Source organism: Bos mutus, chromosome 2 (genome assembly GCF_027580195.1).
Source record: "Bos mutus isolate GX-2022 chromosome 2, NWIPB_WYAK_1.1, whole genome shotgun sequence".
Classification (NCBI taxonomy): domain Eukaryota; kingdom Metazoa; phylum Chordata; class Mammalia; order Artiodactyla; family Bovidae; genus Bos; species Bos mutus.
In genome coordinates, this window is record NC_091618.1 from 19,756,108 (window position 1) to 19,778,451 (window position 22,344).

General features: G+C 42.0%; 1 protein-coding gene across 2 annotated transcripts in view; it reads left to right on the forward strand.

The window, feature by feature from the left end:
* The window catches only part of SPHKAP (SPHK1 interactor, AKAP domain containing), a 136,134-nt gene that overhangs the window by 99,190 nt on the left and 14,600 nt on the right, over window positions 1-22,344 (forward strand). For both annotated transcript variants that reach the window (XM_005890155.2, XM_070385607.1), the window contains exons 6-10: window positions 1,102-4,873; window positions 17,410-17,595; window positions 19,452-19,538; window positions 21,873-21,925; window positions 22,013-22,197. In XM_005890155.2, coding sequence (XP_005890217.2) covers window positions 1,102-4,873; window positions 17,410-17,595; window positions 19,452-19,538; window positions 21,873-21,925; window positions 22,013-22,197 — 4,283 coding nt within the window. The remainder of the gene's footprint in view (window positions 1-1,101; window positions 4,874-17,409; window positions 17,596-19,451; window positions 19,539-21,872; window positions 21,926-22,012; window positions 22,198-22,344) is intronic.

Consider the following 22,344-nt stretch of genomic DNA (forward strand, 5'->3'; position numbering starts at 1 on the left):
AGCTCACAATGAAACTCAAAAGCTTTTGCAGATTCATATTTCTTGAAGAAATATTCAAAATACTATTTTCAAAAAACAGAAAAAAAAGATAACTGATCCTTTAAGGCATTTTTGGAAATAAAGATTATTTTAGACTCATGTGAACCTGCTGTCTAAAAAGTAATGGTGCATGGAACTTCTCGAATTATGGCTTTTTATGTTTGTTTTTGTCTCTGTTCCATTTATATCTGCTCTGATCTTTATGATTTCTTTCCTTCTACTAACTTTGGGTTTTGTTTGTCCTTCTTTATCTAAAAAAATAGTACAAATGAACTTATTTATAAAACAGAAATAGAGTCACAGATGTTGAAAACAGACTCATGATTACCAGGTGGAAATGGTCGGGGGCGGGGGGCGGGCTGGGAGATTGGGAGTGACATATACGCAGTGTGCTGTGCTGGACGTAGTCGCTCAGTTGTGTCCAACTCTTTGCAAACCCATGAGCTGTAGCCAACCAGGCTCCTCTGTCCTTGGGATTCTCTAGGGAAGAACACTGAAGTAGGTTTCCATGCCCTCCTCCAGAGGATCTTCCCAATCCAGGGATTGAACCTAGGTCTCCCGCATTGTGGTTGGGTTCTTTACCATCTGAGTCACCAGGGAGGCTCAAAAATGCTGGAGTGGGTGGCTTCTCCCTTCTCCAGGGGAACTTCCCAACTCAGGAATTGAACCAGGGTCTCCTGCATTGCAGGCGAATTCTCTACCAGCTGAGCCACCCGGGAAGCCCCATATACATACTACTGTATATAAAATAGATAACTAATAAGAACCTATTGTATAGTGCAGGGAGCTGTATTCAATACTTTGTGATGACCTACATGGGAAAAAAATCTAAAAATGACTGGGTGTGTATATATATATATATATATATATATATATATATATATAATTGATTCACTTTTCTGCATACTTAAAACCAACAAAACAATGTAAATCAACTGTACTCCAATAAAAAAAAGTACTCAGAATTGCAAAAAAACAGAATAAAAGCAGATGATCAAAAGTGAAAAAATAATATTTTTACTTAAATAAAATAAATAAGTAGTATCATTTTCTCTTTACCAGGTTATGAAAATATAAATGTCTCAACCAGTATCTTGGAAAATAAAAAGCCAAAGGAAGCCACTAAGGAGGAATGGAATTACAGCAAGGAAAAATTACTTTATACATTTGAAGACAAGTATGTTAGCAAATATCATCCACCACTGGTTAAAACAGAAGGATCTCTGGGAAGAGTGGCAGAATATACAAGTCTGCAGAGTCTAGATCCTTCAGCCAAGATATCAAAGTGGAAAGGTGAAGCTGTGGGGAATGAGCGGTCAACCACAAAGGATTATTCTTCAGAAAAGTGTAAAAGTCAAGAGGAAAACTCACAGGCACTATGTAGTCCAGGCAATGCTTATTTCTCAAAGATGGTTAAGAGGGATGGACTTTCTGCATGTGGGACTTTCTCTGAGCGTGACAGCAATTTAGACCCAGGGGACCGTGAAGACCGCACAAGCTCTCTTCTTCCCTTACAAGATGGAGAAGCCACAACAGGCGAGTATGCCACGAATTTAGCGGAATCTGTGCTGCAAGATGCATTTCTTCGACTCTCTAAGTCTCAGCCTGCCCTCCCCCAGGAATCTGCAGTCAGTGTTTCTGTAGGAAGTGCTCTGCTTCCCAGTGGCTCTTCCACAAAAGATATCGTGGTACCTCAGTCATGGAACGAGCCCCCCAAAATCGTCATTGTCCAGAGTCCAGAAGGCAGTGATGCTGGCCCTGAGCCAGGCATCTCCTCGTGGCCCGAGACAGAAGTCTCCAGTGAAACTTCAGGTGTCCCCTCTGGAGAGAACTCCAGAAGACGCCCCCAGAGTCCTCTAGAAGTAGCATTAGCTTGTGCAGCCACTGTTATTGGGACCATTTCAAGTCCACAAGCCACAGAAAGATTCAAAATGGAGCAAGAACCTCTGGTTTCACACCATCCACTGGGAGGTGATGAGCCAGGACAAACTCAGGCCTCTCAAGTACTCAAGGATCCCTCCCTCAGTGAATACTCGTTTCCGTCTGCTTTATGTGGCATGACTCAGGTGGCCAGTGCTGTTGCTGTCTGTGGCCTGGGAGAAACAGGAGAGGTGAAGTGCCCGGTGGCTTCCAGTGGCTTCCTGTCTGAAGCTGAGGCCCCTGCAGCCATCCCCCCACTTTGTGGTTTAGTGGCAGAAAAGAGCATGGAGCTGGGGAATGAAGCCATTGCAGAGGCCTTGCTCAAGGAGGTTGCCTTGGTCTTAACAAGACCTAATGCCTACAGCAGCATTGGAGACCTCATGGAGTCAGTGAATAGGAGGATCGTAGAAGCTGTTTCAAAGCCTCAGACCTTGTGCTCAGAAAATGCCCTTGGGAATGAACTGGCACAGACCCTGTCTAATGTTATCCTGAAGCATTCCATTGATGAAATTCACCAGAAAAATAAAATGATAGACCCCAATGATGACAGGGACTCATCTGAAACCCTGGAATCCTTAATGGAAAGTGTAAATCAGCTGCTCTTCAATGTGATACGCTTCACGTTCGAGAAGATGAGCCACCTTGTACAGCTTGGGGGATGTCCCCCTGTCCTTTCTAAGGAGACCATCAGATGGAGGGAAACCGAACCAGACTTCCAGCCAACTGATCAAGCCATTTGTCCAGCATGGACAAAAGCCGCTGAATACTCCAATTGCCATCCACTTAGCAACCTGCATATCAGCAGTCCTGTTATCAATGATCTTGTAGATGCTGGACATCCGAAGCAAGACAGCAAGGGTCCAGCAGAGTCAGGTCTTTCCCAGATCCCCACACTGCAATCTGAATTATCCTGCAGTACCAGCATGTCTGCTAAAACACCACCCAAGGAAATATATCTGAAAGGATCGGTGGTGGAAGATATGAAAAACCCTCCTGCACCACCCAGTGATAATGAGAATGAATGCAGAGCCCCTCCAGAGGAAGAAATGACACCAACAGTTGGCAAGTACAGCATCAGCTCTCAGGACACTGAGGACAGCATCATTGCAAATGCTCAAGAAAAGTACAATGGTGCCTTGCCTCTGAACAGTGAACTTCAAGTTTGCCCGTCTGTGTTGGGGGATGATTTGCTGCTTCCTGCTCAATCCATGCTACCAGAAAAAGACCCAGACATATACTGCATTGCAGACTTCGCAGAAGAATTAGCAGAGACGATCGTCTCCATGGCAACGGAAATCGCAGCGATTTGCCTTGACAACTCCAATGGAAAACAACCCTGGTTCTGTGCATGGAAAAGAGGGAATGAGTTTCTGGTTACCCCCAACATCTCCTGCCGATCCTTGAAGAAGAAGAAAGAGAGCCAGGCCAGCGGGGCCACTGTGAGGAAACACAAGCCCCCGCGACTCAGCGAGATCAAGAGGAAAACCGATGAGCACCCGGAGCTGAAAGAGAAGCTGATGAACAGGGTGGTGGACGAGTCCATGAACCTCGAGGACATCCCAGACTCTGTCAGTATTTTTGCAAACGAAGTGGCAGCCAAGATCATGAACCTCACAGAGTTCTCCTTGGTGGACGGTGTGTGGCAAGCACAGGGCTACCCCCGGAGTCGGTTACTGGGTGGGGACAGGTGGAACCGCCTGAAGGCCTCCAGCTGCGAGAGCATTCCAGAGGAGGACTCTAACACCCGGGCCTATGTGAACAGCCTGGGTTTAATGAGTACCCTGAGTCAGCCAGTTAGCCGGGCCAGCTCCGTCTCTAAGCAGTCGAGCTGTGAGAGCATCACCGATGAGTTTTCCAGGTTCATGGTGAACCAGATGGAAAATGAAGGAAGAGGCTTCGAGTTACTGCTGGATTACTACGCAGGCAAGAATGCCAGCAGCATCTTGAACTCAGCTGTGCAACAGGCCTGCCGGAAAAACGACCATCTGAGTGTGAAGCCAAGCTGTCCCTCGAAGCAGTCCAGCACCGAAAGCATCACCGAGGAGTTCTACAGGTACATGCTGAGGGACATTGAACGAGAGGGCAAAGACGGCCCCTCCTCCAGGCAAGGCAGCCAGGACTGGACCACTGGCTTGCTCTCGCCTTCTCTGCGGTCCCCCTTGTACTACAGACAGTCGTCTGTGCCCGACGGCAGATCTCCGGGCGCCAGGCTCACGGTGAACGTGCCCATCAAAGCTAACTCCTTAGACGGCTTTTCTCAACACAGCCAGCAAGACTTCCTCAGCGTCCAGCCAGTCGGCGGCGCTTCCTCCTCGGGTCTCTGCAAATCTGACTCTTGCCTGTATCGCAGAGGCGGGGCTGACCACATCACAAACATGTTAATTCACGAGACGTGGGCAAACTCAATCGAGGCTCTCATGCGGAAGAACAAAATTATAGTGGATGATGCCGGCGCGGCTGATGCTGAACCTCCTTCAGGGGGCCCCTCCTTGCAAGTGGAAAAGTGTGCGGGCAGATTAGCTTCGGGCAGGGTGCAAAGTGGACCAGCTCTGCTTGTGCAGGAGTCTGTGGATTATCCGAGGAAAAACTCAATCACAGAAAGCAGCCATCTCCCAGGGTCCTCCCCAAGCAAAGCTGCTCCTCTTACAAGTCACGGCAGTTTAGATTTTAAAAAGGAAACTCCCTCATGCCACCATGCGGTCCCTCTAAGCCACACCCGGCGATCACTTTGCTCAAGGGAAGTGCCTTTAATCCAGATCGAAACAGATCAGAGAGAAGAATGTGTGGGAGAACCTGAACACGTTATTTCCGAACACAGCCCCCTAGAGGAAAAAGAAAGGTGTTTGGAAGAAGAAAAGGTCCCAGAGTCAGGGAAGGGTGAAGACGCTGCCCTGAGTGCCTGCCAGAACCCCAGGTGAGTGAGTGATCTCTTAGACGAACGAAGGTTCATGGGACTGCACTTTGCACCTTAATCACTATTTATTCTAAATCTTAGGAACTTACTGGTGCAGGAACTGAATTCCTGAGATAGTCATTGGCCTCCCTGAGTTAATATACACTTTCCCAGGTGGTGCTAGTGGTAAAGAACCCTCCTGCCAATGCAGGAGACATAAGAAATATGGGTTCAGACCCTGCGTTGGGAAGATCCCCTGGAGGAGGCATGGCAACACACGCCAGTATTCATGCCTGGAGACATGTGCATGCCTATGGACAGAGGAGCCTAGCGAGCTACAGTCCAGAGGGTGGCAAAGAGTCAGACACGAAGTGACTTAGCATACATATAATAGAAAGGCAGAAGTAAATTTTTTTTTAATTCCTAAAACAAATTAGGTTTCTGTGTATAATAAAAGAAATGCGATATCATTCTCCCCATTAAAATTAATCTCCCATAGTAAGCTACCTTTTGAAATTAATTCATGGCAACTTTCAAGCAAAAAAGAAAACACATCAACTTGATCACTTGAAAAAAAAGCTAAATTTAAATAAGTTTTAATATTGGAATCTGACATTAAATATTTTGGTGTAATTTTCCCCCAGGTTCTCTCGAGTTTTTCTTTCTTGTCTTACCCTAAAGATCTTTGCAAGGACACCATGTCCCACAGTGCTGACTCTTTAGATTCATAGTATAATACAGGCTTCCGTGCAAGTGGTAAAAAATACCTGCCAACCCATGAGACACAGTTTGATCCCTGGGTGGGAAAGATTCCCTGGAGAAGGAAATGGCAGCTCATTCCAGTTTTTGTGCCTGGAAAATTCCATGGTCAGAGAAGCCTGGCAGGCTACAGACCATGGGGTTGCAAGAGAATCAGACACGACTTAGTGACTAAACTTCAACATAATCACGGTAGGATAAGTGCAGAAATAAACACTGGGATGTTGTTATTTCAATAGTTCTTTTTCCAGAAAATCATAATGTAGGTGACAGTGCATTTTGAATTTGAGAGAAGGTAATTATTTCTCTCAGGCAGCTTAAAGAAATATCAGTTCCTTTTACAACTCCCATTTTCTGTAGCAAATTCATAAGATTCTTGAATATGAAACCACTGTAGCATTTAAAAATTTGATATATACTTTAAGTTTTTTTCTAAGCTACAGAAATAAACAGAGACAAAAATTAATCTACTGGCTTTGGGAAACATAAGTTGAGAAATAGCTTGCATTATCTTTTCAGAGATACACATCTATCATTCAGAGAGCTTATGATTTTTAAGTGTTTAGCTGCAATTAACCAGTTGAACATAGGCTTCTTCAAATTTTGTCAGCTCTGGAAAATCCCTAGGACATCCATACCCCCACCAAGAATGAGAAATCCCCCAAATGGATCCATCTTCAGGTACAAACGATCATTATAAAGCATCTTTACAAGTTATGGGCAGTGGGTGCTCCAGTTGCACTTTCTTAGCTACTTAGTGCTAAAAGTTTAGCTTTCCAGTTGGATTAAATCCTAGAAGAATGCAGGGGACAAAGGCATGAAAACGTACAAGCAAAAGAACATGAACTGACTAAGAAGACAAGTTCTTACATATTGTAATTCTCCGACAATACTTGTCAAAATCTTACAGAAGTACCATATCTTACCATAGTGTTCACCACCTCCAGGAAATATGATGCATGACAAGGTATTAATTGTGATTAAAGACTTGTTTTGGATTTCAGGTTTGACTTGAAAACTCCAGCTGAGATTCTTAGTAAAAGAAGATCATCTAGCTAGGGAGCATTCTTGAACCAATAGTTCAACAAGGTTCATACTTGTAGGCTCAAATCTAATAGTGGCGGTCACTGAAATTAGATACCATGCATTCTACAATTTTGAGTTAAATGTCACAAATGATACTCAAAATAGGTACAACCTAAGAACATTCCAAAAGGTTGGGAAATAGGCATGAATAAAGCTTCCAACTGAATTAGTTTGTGTTCCCAATAAATGACCCAAACACATATTATCTCATAATGTGGATTCCTGATTCAATTTTCCAACACTGAAAGAGAAAAAAAACTTGGTAGAATCATCAGCCTTCAAAATTCGAGAGCTAAATCTTTTCTCAAAGCATCCAGACTAAGCATTTAATATATTTTTCTTTTTGGCACAATATAAAGAATTGTAGGAAGTTCCCTTGTGGTCCAGGGGTAGACCACAGGCTAAGTGCTTTCAGTGCAAGGGGCATGATAGCCCACCAGGCGAATCTGTCCCTAGGATTTTCCAGCAAAAATACTGGAATGGGTTGCCATTTCCTTCTCCAGTGGATCTTCCCAACCTAGGGATCAAACCATGTCTCCTTCACTGGCAAACAAGTTCTTCACCACTCAGGCACCAGGAAAGACCTTACTCACCTGCTGTTGTTCAGTCACTCAGTCGTGTCAGACTCTTTGCAACCTCCTGGACTGCAGCAGGTTTCCCTGTCCTTCCCCAGCTCCTGGAGCTTGCACAAACTCATGTCCATTGAGTCGATGATACAGTCAAACCATCTCATTCTCTGTCATCCTCTTCTCCTCCTGCCTTCAGTCTTTCCCATCATCAGGGACTTTTCTAATGAGTTGGCTCTTCGCATCAGGTGGCCAAAGTATTGGAGCTTCAACTTTAGCATCATTCCTTCCAAAGAACACCCAGGGCTGATCTCCTTTAGAATGGACTGGTTGGATCTCCTTGCAGTCCAAGGGACTCTCAAGAGTCTTCTCCAACACTGCAGTTCAAAAGCATCAATTCTTCGGCACTCAGCTTCCTTTATGTTCCAACTCTCACATCCACACATAACTACTGGAAAAACTATAGCTTTTATACAGACCTTTCTTGGCAATGTCTCTGATTTTTAATACACTATCTAGGTTTGTCATAGCTTTTCTTCCAAGAAGCAAGCATCTTTTAATTTCATGGCTGCAGTCACCAATCTGCAGTGATTTTGGAGCCCAAGAAAATAAAGCCTGTCACTGTTTCCATTGTTTCCCCATCTTTTCCCCAGGAACTGAGGGGACTGGATGCCATAATCTTTGTTTCTTGAATGTTGAGTTTTGAGCCAGCTTTTTCACTCTGTTCTTTCACCTTCATGAAGAAGCTCTTTAGTTCTTCTTCACTTTCTGCCATAAGGGTGGTATCATCTGCATATCTGAGATTATTGATATTTCTCCTGGCAATCTTAATTCCAGCTTGTGCTCCATCCAGCCCAGCATTTCTCATGATGTACCCTGCATATAAATTAAATAAGCAGGGTGACAATATACAGCCTTAACGAACTCCTTTTCCTATTTGGAACCAGTCTGTTGTTCCATGTCTGGTTCTGTTGCTTTTTGACTTGCAAACAGGTTTCGCAGGAGGCAGGAAAGGTGGTCTGGTATTCCCAACTCTAAGAATTTTCCACAGTGTATTGTGATCCACACAGTCAAAGACTTTGGCATAGTCAATGAAGCAGAAATAGATGTTTTTCTGGAATTCTCTGCTTTTTCTATGATCCAGTGGATGTTGGCAATTTGATCTCTGGTTCTTCTGCTTTTTCTAAATCCAGCTTGAACATCTAGAAGTTCACAGTTCATGTACTGTTGAAGCCTAACTTGGAGAATTTTGAGCATTACTTTGCTAGTGTGTGAGATAAGTGCAATTGGGCAGTAGTTTGAACATTCTTTGGCATTGCCTTTCTTTAGGATTGGAATGAAAACTGACCTTTTCCAGTTCTGTCACCTGGATTTTCCAAATTTGCTGGCATATTGAGTGCAGCACTTTCACAGCATCATCTTTCAGGATTTGAAATAGCTCAGCTGTAATTCCATCACCTCCACTAGCTATGTTCATAGTGATGCTTCCTAAGGCCCCCTTGCCTTCTCACTCCAGGATGTCTGGCTCTAGGTGAGTGATCACGCCTTCGTGGTTATCTGGGTCATGAAGATCTTTTCTGTGCAGTTCTTCTGTGTATTCTTGCCACCTCTTCTTAATATCTTCTGCTTCTGTTAGGTCCATACCATTTCTGTCCTTTATTGTGCCATCTTTGCATGAAATGTTCCCTTGGTATCTCTAATTTCCTTAAAGAGATCTTTAATCTTTCCCACTCTGTTGTTTTCCTCTATTTCTTTGCATTGATCAGTTAGGAATTCTTTCTCATTTCTCTTTGCTATTCTTTGGAACTCTGCATTCAGATGGGTATATCTTTCCTTTTCTCATTTGCCTTTGCTTCTCTTCTTTTCTCAACTATTTGTTAGGCCTCCTCAGACAACCATTTTTCCTTTTTGCATTTCTCTTTCTTGGGGATCGTTTTGATCATTGCCTCCTGTACAATGTTACGAACCTCCATCCATCATTCTTCAGGCACTCTGTCTCACCTGTAGGCAGTAATCATCAGAAGATTCTTAAGGTTTACATAAAGAAATGTAGACAGGCTCTTAACTCAGCACCTAGTCTATTACAAACACTCAATAAATGTTTACTCTATAGTTGTTGTTTGGGCTTAAGGTATATGGTTGCTTTTATTCCAGAAGATCTTTTTCCCAAGAGAAACTTGTTATAAACAGTGTGAGAATTTTATTAAAACCAGAGAATTCTCAGGATTTGCAAGAGGGAAATTAGTCATACTTAGATCACATTTTCTAAGTTCAGGGTTGTTATCAGGAGATTTGATGTGTCAAAATACCTAACTATGGAGCTCAATTCCCTGTGAAAGACTTCCTACCCACTTATACACAAGAGGGAGGGAGATGACATAGGCACACATTAGATTGTTTGGAAGTGGGGAGGTGTCATGTCCTGAAGATATTATTAGGCTATTCTCTGAGGGACATTCTCATAATTCTTACTAAAAGCTTCGTAAAAGCTCAACATAATGAAATAAAAATCACATTCTTACTTTTTTGTTATGTAAAACCAGAATTCATCATGGCCATCAGACCCAAATAGAAATACTGTAGCTCAGACAGTAAGGAATCTGCCTGCAATGCAGGAGACCCAGGTTCTTTCCCTGGATTGGGAAGATCCTCTGGAGAAGGGAATGGCAATCCACTCCAGCATTCTTGCCTGGACAATTCCATGGACGGAGGAGCCTGGTGGGCCACAGTCCATGGGGTCGCAAAGAGTCGGACACGACTGAGCAACTAACACCACTACTGCTACTATTGTATTTCAGGCCATCTCATTTGTCCACATACCGAATTAAATCAATTTTAAAGAGCTTAAGTGATTTAGGATAGCCCAGTTCTTGATTTCTGGGAAAATATTATCCTATTGGTGAACAGCAATGTGTTCTTAACTCATCCACCTTCTCTGAGATTATTGAAAAGCAGTTATCTAACTTTTTGATAATTGGAGACCAAGGTATAAACACCAAACTGAAAATTTTGATCATTCACATGTTGCACTCACCTTATATAATTTTTTAGAAATACATTGTGTATTCAATTATGTTTGCTTCAAGAAAAAAAATTTTCACCTGACAAATATTTGCATGCTCATCTGGGATACACATTGCCACTGGAGCTGCAAGCACAAGAGAACATAAAGATTTCGTGCCTGCACCCATGGCTCTTGGGCTTCCCTGGTGACTCAAACAGTAAATCATCTGCCTGAAATGCCGGAGACCTGGGTTCAATCCCTGGGTCGGGAAGATCCCCTGGAGAAGGAAATGGCTACCCACTCCAGTATTCTTGTCTGGGAAATCCCATGGACAGAGCAGCCTAGAGGGCTACCTTGCACACCAGTGGGAGAAATAGACAGTGTGCATGGAAAAACCCTTTTGAAAAAGATTACTCTAGAGTGTGATGAGAGGAAAATAAGAAGAGTAATGTGACAGAAAATAACTAGTTGGGGGGAGTGGCTTCTTAAGATAGAATGTTGGCATTTGAGACAAAATGTGAAAAAAGAGAGAAATGATGCCAATGATATGAAGAATTGAATTGAACTGAATCTTTAACATCCTTGTGTTCTAGACAGACAAAAATTGTCCCGGGATGAATCACCTAGAAATCCTAGATTGAGTATAATAAACATCCTTTTAAATCTAGAGCTGAACTTAATAATCATAATCATATGACAATCTCAGAGGCAGAAAATGGAAGGATCTGAAACAAAAGTGACAATCTTGTTAGAGTGTTTTGACCATTAAAAAATTAATGCACTTAATCAGTTCAGTTCAGTCGCTCAGTCGTGTCCAACTCTTTGCAACCCCATGAATAGCAGCACGCCAGGCCTCCCTGTCCATCACCAACTCCCGGAGTTCACTCAGACTCACGTCCATCGAGTCAGTGATGCCATGTAGCCATCTCATCCTCTGTCATCCCCTTCTCCTCCTGCCCTCAATCCCTCCCAGCATCAGTCTTTTCCAATGAGTCAACTCTTCTCATGAGGTGGCCAAAGTACTGGAGTTTCAGCTTTAGCAGCATTCCTTCCAAAGAAATCCCAGGGCTGATCTCCTTCAGAATGGACTGGTTGGATCTCCTCGCAGTCCAAGGGACTCTCAAAAGTCTTCTCCAACACCACAGTTCAAAAGCATCAATTCTTTGGCGCTCAGCTTTCTTCACAGTCCAACTCTCACATCCATACATGACCACTGGAAAAACCATAGCCTTGACTAGACGGACCTTTGTTGGCAAAGTAATGTCTCTGCTTTTCAATATGCTATGTAGGTTGGTCATAACTTTCCTTTCAAGGAGTTAGCGTCTTTTAATTTCATGGCTACAGTCACCATCTGCAGTGATTTTGGAGCCCCCAAAAATAAAGTCTGACACTGTTTCCACTCTTTCCCCATCTATTTTCCATGAAGTGATGGGACCAGATGCCATGATCTTCGTTTTCTGAATGTTGAGTTTTAAGCCAACTTTTTCACTCTCCTCTTTCACCTTCATCAAGAGGCTTTTTAGTTCCTCTTTCTGCCATAATGGTGATGTCATCTGCATATCTGAGGTTATTGATATTTCTCCCAGCAATCTTGATTCCAGCTTGTGCTTTCTCCAGCCCAGCGTTTCTCATGATGTACTCTGCATATAAGTTAAATAAGCAAGGTGACAATATACAGCCTTGATGTACTCCTTTTCCTATTTGGAACCAGTCTGTTGTTCCATGTCCAGTTCTAACTGTTGCTTCCTGACCTGTATACAAATTTCTCAAGAGGCAGGTCAGGTGGTCTGGTATTCCCATCTGTTTCAGAATATTCCACAGTGTATTGTGATCCACACAGTCAAAGGTTTTGGCATAGTCAATAAAGCAGAAATAGATGTTTTTCTGGAACTCTCTTGCTTTTTCGATGATCCAGCGGATGTTGGCAATTTGGTCTCTGGTTCCTCTGCCTTTTCTAAAACCAGCTTGAACATCTGGAAGTTCATGGTTCACGTATTACTGAAGCCCGGCTTGGAGAATTTTGAGCATTACTTTACTAGCGTGTGAAATGAATGCAATTGTGCGGTACTTTGAGCATTTTTTGGCATTGCCTTTCTTTGGGATTGGAATAAAAACTGACCTTTTCCAGTCCTGTGGCCACTGCTGCATTTTCCAAATTTGCTGGCATATTGAGTGCAGCACTTTCACAGCATCATCTTTCAGGATTTGAAATAGCTCAACTGGAATTCCATCACCTCCACTAGCTTTGTTCATAGTGATGCTTTCTAAGGCCCACTTGACTTCACATTCCAGGATGTCTGGCTCTAGGTGAGTGATCACACCATCATGATTATCTGGGTCGTGAAGATCTTTTTTGTACAGTTCTTCTGTGTATTCTTGCCACCTCTTCTGAATATCTTCTGCTTCTGTTAAGTCCATACCATTTCTGGCCTTTATCGAGCCCATCTTTGCATGAAATGTTCCCTTGGTATCTCTAATTTTCTTGAAGAGATCTCTAGTCTTTCCCATTCTGTTGTTTTCCTCTATTTCTTTGCATTGATCGCTGATGAAGTCTTTCTTATCTCTCCTTGCTGTTGTTTGGAACTCTGCATTCAGATGTTTATATCTTTCCTTTTCTCCTTTGCTTTTTGCTTCCCTTCTTTTCACAGCTATTTGTAAGGCCTCCTCAGACAGCCATTTTGCTTTTTTGCATTTCTTTTCCATGGGGATGGTCTTGATCCCTGTCTCCTGTACAATGTCATGAACCTCCATCCACAGTTCATCAGGCACTCTATCTATCAGATCTAGTCCCTTAAATCTATTTCTCACTTCCACTGTATAATCATAAGGGATTTGATTTAGGTTATACCTGAATGGTCTAGTGGGTTTCCCTACTTTCTTCAATTTCAGTCTGAATTTGGCAATAAGGAGTTCCTGATCCGAGCCACAGTCAGCTCCTGGTCTTGTTTTTGTTGACTGTATAGAGCTTCTCCATCTTTGGCTGCAAAGAATATAATCAATCTGATTTCGGTGTTGACCATCTAGTGATGTAATAAACATCCTTTTAAATCTAGGGCTGAACTTAATAATCATAGTCATATGACAGTCTCAGAGGCAGAAAATGGAAGGATCTGAAACAAAAGTGACAATCTTGTTAGAGTGTTTTGACCATTAAAAAATTAATGCACTTATCAGCATGCCTGAGTTTCAATTATCATCTTGAAAATTATTTACTATTTGCGGTGTTCTTTGTTTCTGTGTATCCAAGTTCCAATCAGTAGTGTTTTCCTTCCACCTAAGGACTTCCACTGCACTTCTTACTGTGCAAATCTCCTAGTGAAATTTTGTTAAATAAAAATTGCTATTTATTGATAGCCTTATTTTTTCATTTTTTTAAACAGGCTTAATTTTTTAAGAGCAGTTTTAGATTCACAGTAAAGTGGATAGAACAGAGAATTTTCCATGTCCTCTACCCCCACATAAGCATAGCCTCCCCCACTATCACCATCGTATACCAGTGGTTCACTTGTTACTGCTAATAAACCAACATAATACATCATTTCACCCAAACTCCATCACTTACATTAGGATTATTGTTACTGTCTACCTATGGCGAGTGATTCCTGCTTTCCATTTATAGTAATGACTCAAATTTTCTTTCTAAAATAAATGTATTTTGGTTATATAAACTAATTTAAAAATTTTATTATTATTATAAAGGGTAATGCATATATGGAAAAAATTATGACAATGGTTTGCTAGCAAATGAAGTTGGAGGAACTCTGAACTAGGTGGTCTCTGAGGTCCCTGCTGACTCAGAAATTCTACAGTTCAATTTGATGTCAGATCAAGTATGGTCCTTTAAAGCACTGTGTGTGAGCGGTAAGATCAGAAGTAGGAAAAAAAGCCAACACATACATCTGCAAAACATATATGTGCATTATTCATAAATAAATGAGCAAAGCTATAAATTTCTCTCAAAAGAAAATGAAAACTACTATTTTAGATAATCATTATTCATTCTGAATTCCTGGTTATGTAACATGGGATATGAAGTTTACAGTAAATAGAGTGTGAAATTGAGATAAAATAAAATATTCTGACAGCTTCATTTTTTAACCTGAATGTTTAATGTCAATCACTGAGATTTAACTTCTGCTTTAGTAAGAAATGTCCTGGAACGAATTTTGCTAATAATATAAGGTCCTAACTCAGTAAGGAATTGGTCTAGGAAATTATTTTTTAACCAAATGAACAATTGGCTTAGGATCTCTCTCCTTTGTGCTCAACGCTTGGCTCATTTCCACTTGGCGGAACATGTATATTATTTCCATTTGTCATCAATGAACTTCTCTTTCATTTGAATTTAGTTAAATTCAGTAAATGTTTCTTTGGCTGCATCTATTCCTCCCCACCCCTTTTCCTTGCTCAATTTAGAAAATCTCAACATTTTTGAAAGAAAGATCAAGTTTATATGGGTCTCTTTGCACCAAAGGTTAGCAGCAGATTGCACTGGAAGCAGCCACACCCCAACACCGCACTTGTCCAGATGCTGTGAGAAGGAATCTGAGATCTTGTGTGAAATTACCAAGGTGACATGTTCACATTTCAGAGGTGGTATTTAATCACACTCCCAAAATTAAGCATTTGAAATTCTCTGAAGTGAAATGAAGTGAAAGTCGCTCAGTCATGTCTGACTCTTAGTGGCCCCATGGACTACAGAGTCCATAGAATTCTCCAGCCCAGAATACTGGAGTGGGTAGCGTTTCCCTTCTCCAGGGGATCTTTCCAACCCAGAGATCGAACCCAGGTCTACCACATTGCAGGCGGATTCTTTACCAGTTGAGCCACAGGGGAAGCCCAAGAATACTGGAGTAAGTAGACTATCCCTTCTCCAGTAGATCTTCCGGACCCAGGAATCGAACCAGGGTCTCCTGCATTGCAGGCGGATTCTTTACCAACTGAGGTGTTTTGTTTTTTTTTTTTTAATACAATCATTTTTGGAAAAAGGATAACAGTACTCATTCTAAGATTAAGGAAAATTATGTAGACTTTTAGGGCTTGTACCCACTAGCAATCAAGAAAGGGACTGCAGATGGTCATATGCTCATGGTCGACTGAAAGTTGCTCTGTTGTGCATGCCTTCTGATAATTCAGTCTGTTATAATCAGTATAGAATATTTATGAGCCCTTAATTGGCTTCTAGCTCACTAAGTTTACTTGGGGAAGCCCCTGCAGTTAGTGTGTATCCACTGTGTGCTCTCCTGGGCAAGTCTAGGTTTAGAGATCAGATTGCAACTTTTTCCGGTAGGCCACCCTTGCTACTCATGCCTAACTTCCTACCTAACACAAGAATTCTGAATGAAATTTATCAAGTATCTTAAATTGTATGTCCCAGGAACAGATCTTGAAGAGAGCTGCAGACAGATAATTTTTGGAGTGCTCTCCAGAGAAAAGTCTACATCCATGTATAGGAGCAGGGCAAGACAAGATTAGACAGAGGGAGATGGTCCCCCCTCCCCAAATGTGTTTACAACTGAAAGCACAGCACAGCCTCCAGGAAACCCTGAAACCGGGATGGTCTGTCAGGTTTAGTGCAAATGGAGCCAATGAGTAGGTTTTTGTAGCTCTGTATCATCGCATCCTTGGGGTACTCACTGGGAAAGGGTATAACCTTGGCAAGACAATTCCAGACCTGAGGACAGTCCTCACTGGAAGCCCTCAATACTCTCTACAGCCAGTGCACAATGGCTAAGGAAAGCATTCCAGTGTCCACTCACTGAGTTACCTTATTCTTCATCATCAACTGAAAAATACACTCTTGCTTTTTGTTTACAGTCATTAAAGCCCTTCTCGTCCATGCTATTAGTTTTCAATGAGCCTGTGGAGAAAAGTTTGCATGAATCTCTCCCCATTTCTGTACATTCAGCTCTCTGAGCCAAGAGCCCTGGCACCTGGATTGATGGTTGATCAATTACAAACCCTCAAGTTAAGAGACTTCTAGAGAGATACAGAGCTTCATTTTCCTAGAGCTGGTTGTTTATATTCCGGGATGGTGACACCAACTGCTCTCCACAGAGAAGATTTTAATTTATTTATAATCTAGAGCAAAGTTCTCTCTCTTCCATCCGTCTCTCTCTCTCCCCTCTCTCCCTGAAGAAAAGGAGGCAGATGTGTCCTAGGGTCTTAATTTTGAGCCTCCTCTCCTGTGGTGCAAACCTCACTACATCTGCAGTGTGCTCTAGGAAATTGGGACAGACTGAGGAAATGGATGCAAAGAAATGGTCTGATCCCTAATCTAGAGCACCTGTGTATGTGTGCGTGTATAACTGCCGGGCAAACAAATGGAAAGTCAAACTTGTCAAGAACCCTCTTTCACCAAGTGTTAAAGAAAGAAAGTCACTCAGTCGTGTCTGACTCTTTGTGACCGCATGGACTGTAGCCTACCAGGCTCCTCCGTCCATGGGATTTTCCAGGCAAGAATACCGGAGTGGGTTGCCATTTCCTTCTCCAGGGGATCTTCCCGACCCAGGGATTGAACCTGGGTCTCCCGCATTGTAGCCAGACGCTTTACCCATCTGAGCCACCGGGAAAGTCCACCAAGTGTTAGCAGCAGTTGTTTTTCAGTCAGTATGTTGTGCCCAACTCTTTTGCCTAGAGTGTGATAGAAACTGCCACATCTCCATACTGTAGTTATCCAGATCTTTCCACTTGGGACTTAACAGGTAGGGCTACCTAAATTGAGAGTATGCATCTAATTATGAGCTAGGCAGTTTTAACAATAACATGTTCATTTATGGTTTCCCTGGTGGCTCAGACAGTGAAGGACCGGCAATGCAGGAGACCTGTGTTCAGTTCCTAGGTTGGGAAGATCCGCTGGAGGGAGGGTATGACAACCCACTCTAGTATTCTTTCCTGAGAAATCCCATGGACAGAGGAGCCTGGCAGGCTACAGTCCATGGGGTTGCAAAAGAGTTGGACACAACTGAGCAACTTTACAGACACACACACATTAATTTACAGAATATTTAGTGTGCCCACAGCTCTACCCCAAACACATACAAACTCTTAATAATATATGGGATATACACTAGGGGCAGTGAGGTTCCCCGGAAAAGTTCAGTCTTATGCCTACACTCTTAGTAATGTCTTACCATCTACAGTGAAACCCTTGATGCCAGAGATGTACCGGAGGCTGAAGTCTCAAAAGAAGGCAGAGCCCTGGATGAGTTCTCCAGCCCTCCTGGCAGCAGTGGGGAGAGCATGGACAGTTGGTCCCAGCTCGCCAACGAGGAGGACAACCCAGACGACACAAGCAGCTTCCTGCAGCTCAGTGAGCGATCCATGAGGTACCTGCTCTTTAATTGACTTCCCAGGGAAATAAGTCTCAGCGCAGATTCCAGAAATGCATTTTAAATCATTCTCTCCAAAGGATCCCTGATAAGAGCAAAAAGGAAAGCTTCTGCTAGGACCAAGTGCCTGCCTGTCATGATTTGTGCTGAGAGCTCTTAATATCCAGTTATGGCTTCAATTAGCTCGACCAAGGTTGAGAGTCATCTGTGTTCCCTTCTCTGCAGGCTCCAGCTAGTGCATTCAATTATGTGACAACTGTGAGGTTTGTTGTTGTTGTTTTTTTTTAATGAGTTGCTATTACAGCTGGTATGTTTGATTCTTTCTGGTTCATTTGTATTTCAGATGCAAGAGAGGCTGGGTTTACATGAGGCAAGTGTTTTCACACTGTGTTGTATTTCTTGGATTTACTGTTCCTCCCTTTTTCTGCCCTGCCCTGCCCTCTGTATTGTTGCTCTAGAAAGCTAGACAGGAGCTTAGAGAGATTAGATTTAGGAGAACCTAAGCCATTCAGGAGACATAAACTAAAAACTAGTCCTCTGTGAGGTGAAAATGAAACAATCTTCACGTTTCTATCCCAAATCTTATTTGATACCAGGCCAGCAAGTCTAAGGACTTTCCAGAAAGATCAGTTGGAAAGTGGTTTCAGTTGCATCTGAGTGTATGCCTCCTGGAAAGATTTTTCTTTTTTTTCCTGCAGTTCAGTCTGTTTAGACTTAGAAAATGTCACAGTGTTAAATGATTTATCGAACATTTCAAACACTGGTGGAAATGTTGCAGTATAGGGATAAAAAGCAAAGAGAATTTGAATCTTTGGGTTTATCATAAGTTTATACAGTTAATTACCTCCAGCGTAATGTTTGAGTCATCAAATTTCAATCAGTGAATACATTCAGTACCCCCACGTGAAACCCAAGACAAGAATTTGAAATGAGGGGGTTCAGTTGTTTATTCATAGAACTCCAGAGGGAAGACCGTTCCATTACGCAACACTCCAGCACACATCCTTAGAAAACCTTACTTGCAAGAGAAGTCATTGGAAATTAGAGAAGGTATGAGGACACATGGTGAGTTTGGTGAAATTGGATACATTCCATTGTGCAAGTACAGACAGAACCTAAAAATGGGCTCAACTCTTCTGTGTTTCAGTAAATAGATTCCAGGCTAGTAACTAGACCATATGTTAATTGTGCAACCTACAAAAATGATACAATATATAATTCCTCCTTCTCTACAACACACTGAAGTATCAGATGTGGCTCCTTCTCCAAGATTTTAAGATAAAGGAGCTATAAAACTTTGACATTACCCAACTTTGTACTTACAAATTCTGTAGCCCCATAGGGAAAAAAAAAAAATGAGACAAGTGCATATCCTATGGAATATGCCTCAGAAAAATCCCCTGAATGGCAAAGGGAAAACCCTACTGGTTTCTGTCAAGAAGCCAAGAAGCAGGAAGATCTCCCCCAAGCCAGCATTCTCAGAAGTATCTTAGTCTCTGGAGGTATACCCAAGAAGCCTGTTGCTGATGGATAAGTATCCTCACTGCTACTAGAATGAGGAAGAAAGGGGTTATGCTGATTGTCACCCACCAGGTGTGATCCACCAAGTCTGAGCCCACTGCAGAAATTACAAAATACTGATGATGAGGATGATGGTGGTGAGTCAAAAGAGTCTTTTATTGTGTTTTCTCCTGATTTGGTCAGAAATAAACCTCAATTTAGGGGTCCTAGACACAAAGCAATATTCTCCTGGGGATCAAAGGAAGGACCTCTTAGGATGGTGGAACGTCGGTGTCGGCAGTGTGGCCAGGTGGCGGAGACTGGCATTAATATGTAAACTTTTGCTTTGTCAGCAATGGCAACAGTAGTGCCACTAGCAGTCTTGGCATTATGGACCTGGACATTTATCAGGAAAGCATGCCATCTTCTCCCATGATTAAGTAAGTAGCCACTGAGATGCAGTGATTGTGAGCCCGCTACTCTGATTCCATCTGGCAATCCATTTTGATCATTCAGGTTGTGCCCGACCACCGGCTTCATCATGTCTGTCCTACCAAGGTTCCCGGAGACGTGTGGTTTCATGTCACTGGAGTAAGAACTCAGGCGTGCCGTAGCCTCACCCTACCATCAACCGCTTTCTATATTTCAAGTCTATCCCTTATACTATAATCGTTTTGGATAAAGCTTATCCATGTGTTCAGACATATATGTCATTTTACCTAGATGGATACAGAGAACCAAAAACCCATTTAAAATGTACCATGACAACCAACAAAAACTATTGTTCAGTAGAATATAGTGTGAGAGGCTTTTCCTTTTCTTGTAGACACCTGGGACTATTGCCATTAATGAATCCAATACCAAATGGCACTATGATGGAGATACATCACCTGCTCCCCACATTATGAGGCCTTTCTAAAATACCAAGGGAAAAAAGTACAATCAGTAAGGCATGAAATACGGTATATAAAGGGAGTGCAACATGAGGTCAGGACTTCATCTAGAATTTGTGATTGTTCTGGAAAATTAAATGAACCAAAAGCTAGTTTTGACCATTATGACATTATTTGGAGATTTCTGAAATTTCAGAAAAATAGAAATGAGATATAGGGCTAAAGCTTCTCCCTGTTCTTTTTTTTTATTATTATTATCCATAGCGAAAGCACTTTTATGTCACTATTCAATCAGTATTCTGCCTGCGGGAATATTCCTCAGTGATTAAAAGTTGCAGTGCATCCTTCACTGAGCCACACAGCCATAACTCGCAGCTAGAGATGAACATAAACATTATCTTGGGTCTGTTTTGGTTTTGAAAGGAGACAAAACAAACAAAACTACTTTGGGGCAAATTTCTTTTTCTCCTTCAGACAACATTTGTTTAGTTGTCCGTCTTTCTCCCCAGTATGAGTCTAGGACCCCACAGAATACAGAAAGAGAAAACCAAGACCATCTCTACTACCCCTATTAGCATCCTGCTGCTTCATAACAGCAGAAACTGTATCTAGTAGCTCATTTCACTTATGTTCCTTGGATAAAGATCTACCGAAAAATACAGACCCTTTGGGAAATTGGCCATTCTTCCACAAACAAATAGGTGTTTGTGAAAGAACAATTGTACTTTCTCTGGGCGTTAGGAATACAATGGAATTTACTAGCCAGATTTTAGCAGTAACAGAGAATATAAGGAAGAATCCTCCCCCATAAAGAGACACATTTTTAAGAGCACCTACAGTTTAATTTCTAGACAGGACAAAAATATGGGACAATGATGAGTTTCCCAATATGGCCACTTGCTTCCAGCTACTGGAACATATACTCTAATTTTAAAATCATTTACTAAAGCTTCCCACTATTTTCAAGGCTCCCTAATAAGTACTCACTATAATGAAAATACCTCAGATATTCAACATGCCTATATTTAATGAGATCCTTACTTCCAGTTTTCAGAGTCGGACATGACTGAGCGAATGAACTGAACTCACTTCAGTTATGAGTCTCTAGTTCTAAACAACCCTCAGCCTGCTAACAATTCCCAATAAAATGAAAAAAAAAAAGAAAAATTTCAACTAATTGAGATATTTTGTTGTACAACTTAAGATCTAAAGTTTGTGATTGTGTTTTTCCTCATTTCAGGTCAAAGAACCAGATAATATGTAGAAAAATATTTTCCCAGACTAAAATGCAAATTTATGTTGCTATCATGGTATAGAAAAATAATCAGTTTTGAGATGGAAATACAAGATCCTTTAAATGACAAATAAAATGCAGAAGAAGGATAAATCCTCCAATCGGATCTAGTTACCTACTAAATATTTTCTTGACTATTAAAACCTGTGAGGGTTTGTAGAAGGAAGGTTGAGAAGAATTGAAAATTGCATCTCTCAGAGTCTCCCACACCAGTCATCTCAACCAAAACCATGCAGTTTATGTGGCTTTTTTTTTAGGGGCAAGAATATCTATTTCAGACCCAGTAGTCATGCATCGGAGAAGGAAATGGCAACCCACTCCATGTTCTTGCCTGGAGAATCCCAGGGACAGGGGAGCCTGGTGGGCTGCCGTCTATGGGGTCGCACAGAGTTGGACACGACTGAAGTGACTTAGCAGCAGTCCAATGTAATAGCCATGTTAGTACTTCTCTAGTATTCGTTTACTCCACAAAAACCATAAATATATTTCAAGAGCTTTTATATCAATAAGACCCATCACTTCATCTTCCATTTACAGCTTGTTCTTCCTAAACATTACCAACCATATACTGTTGTTTTCTCCCAAAGTGAATTGGTAGAAGAAAAGGAGATTCTTAAAGGACAGGCAGAAACCATGGAGGGTAAGCCACTTTCCCATAATTTTGAGATGCAATTTGCCTATGATATTCCCATGGAAAGCGTAGTAAGGTGGTTATGTCTGTGTTCAGAACGTGCCTCTGGAACGCCGGTTGGAACAGCCAGCCGCCAGGGGAGCCTGCTGGTGATCAACTTTGACCTGGAGCCAGAGTGTCCTGACACGGAGCTTCGAGCCACTCTGCAGTGGATAGCTGCATCTGAACTCGGTATCCCCACCATCTACTTTAAGAAATCTCAAGAAAACAGAATCGAAAAGGTACCTTGACCCCTGCTTCGATATCATAAGGCTTTGTGTTTTTATCCCTGCTTGAAACTGAGTAAATGTTCAGTTGGCCCCTTTGAATGTTTTTGTTCTTGACTTTTCACCTTAGAATTTTGATTAGAACTTTGAAGCCTTCCACCT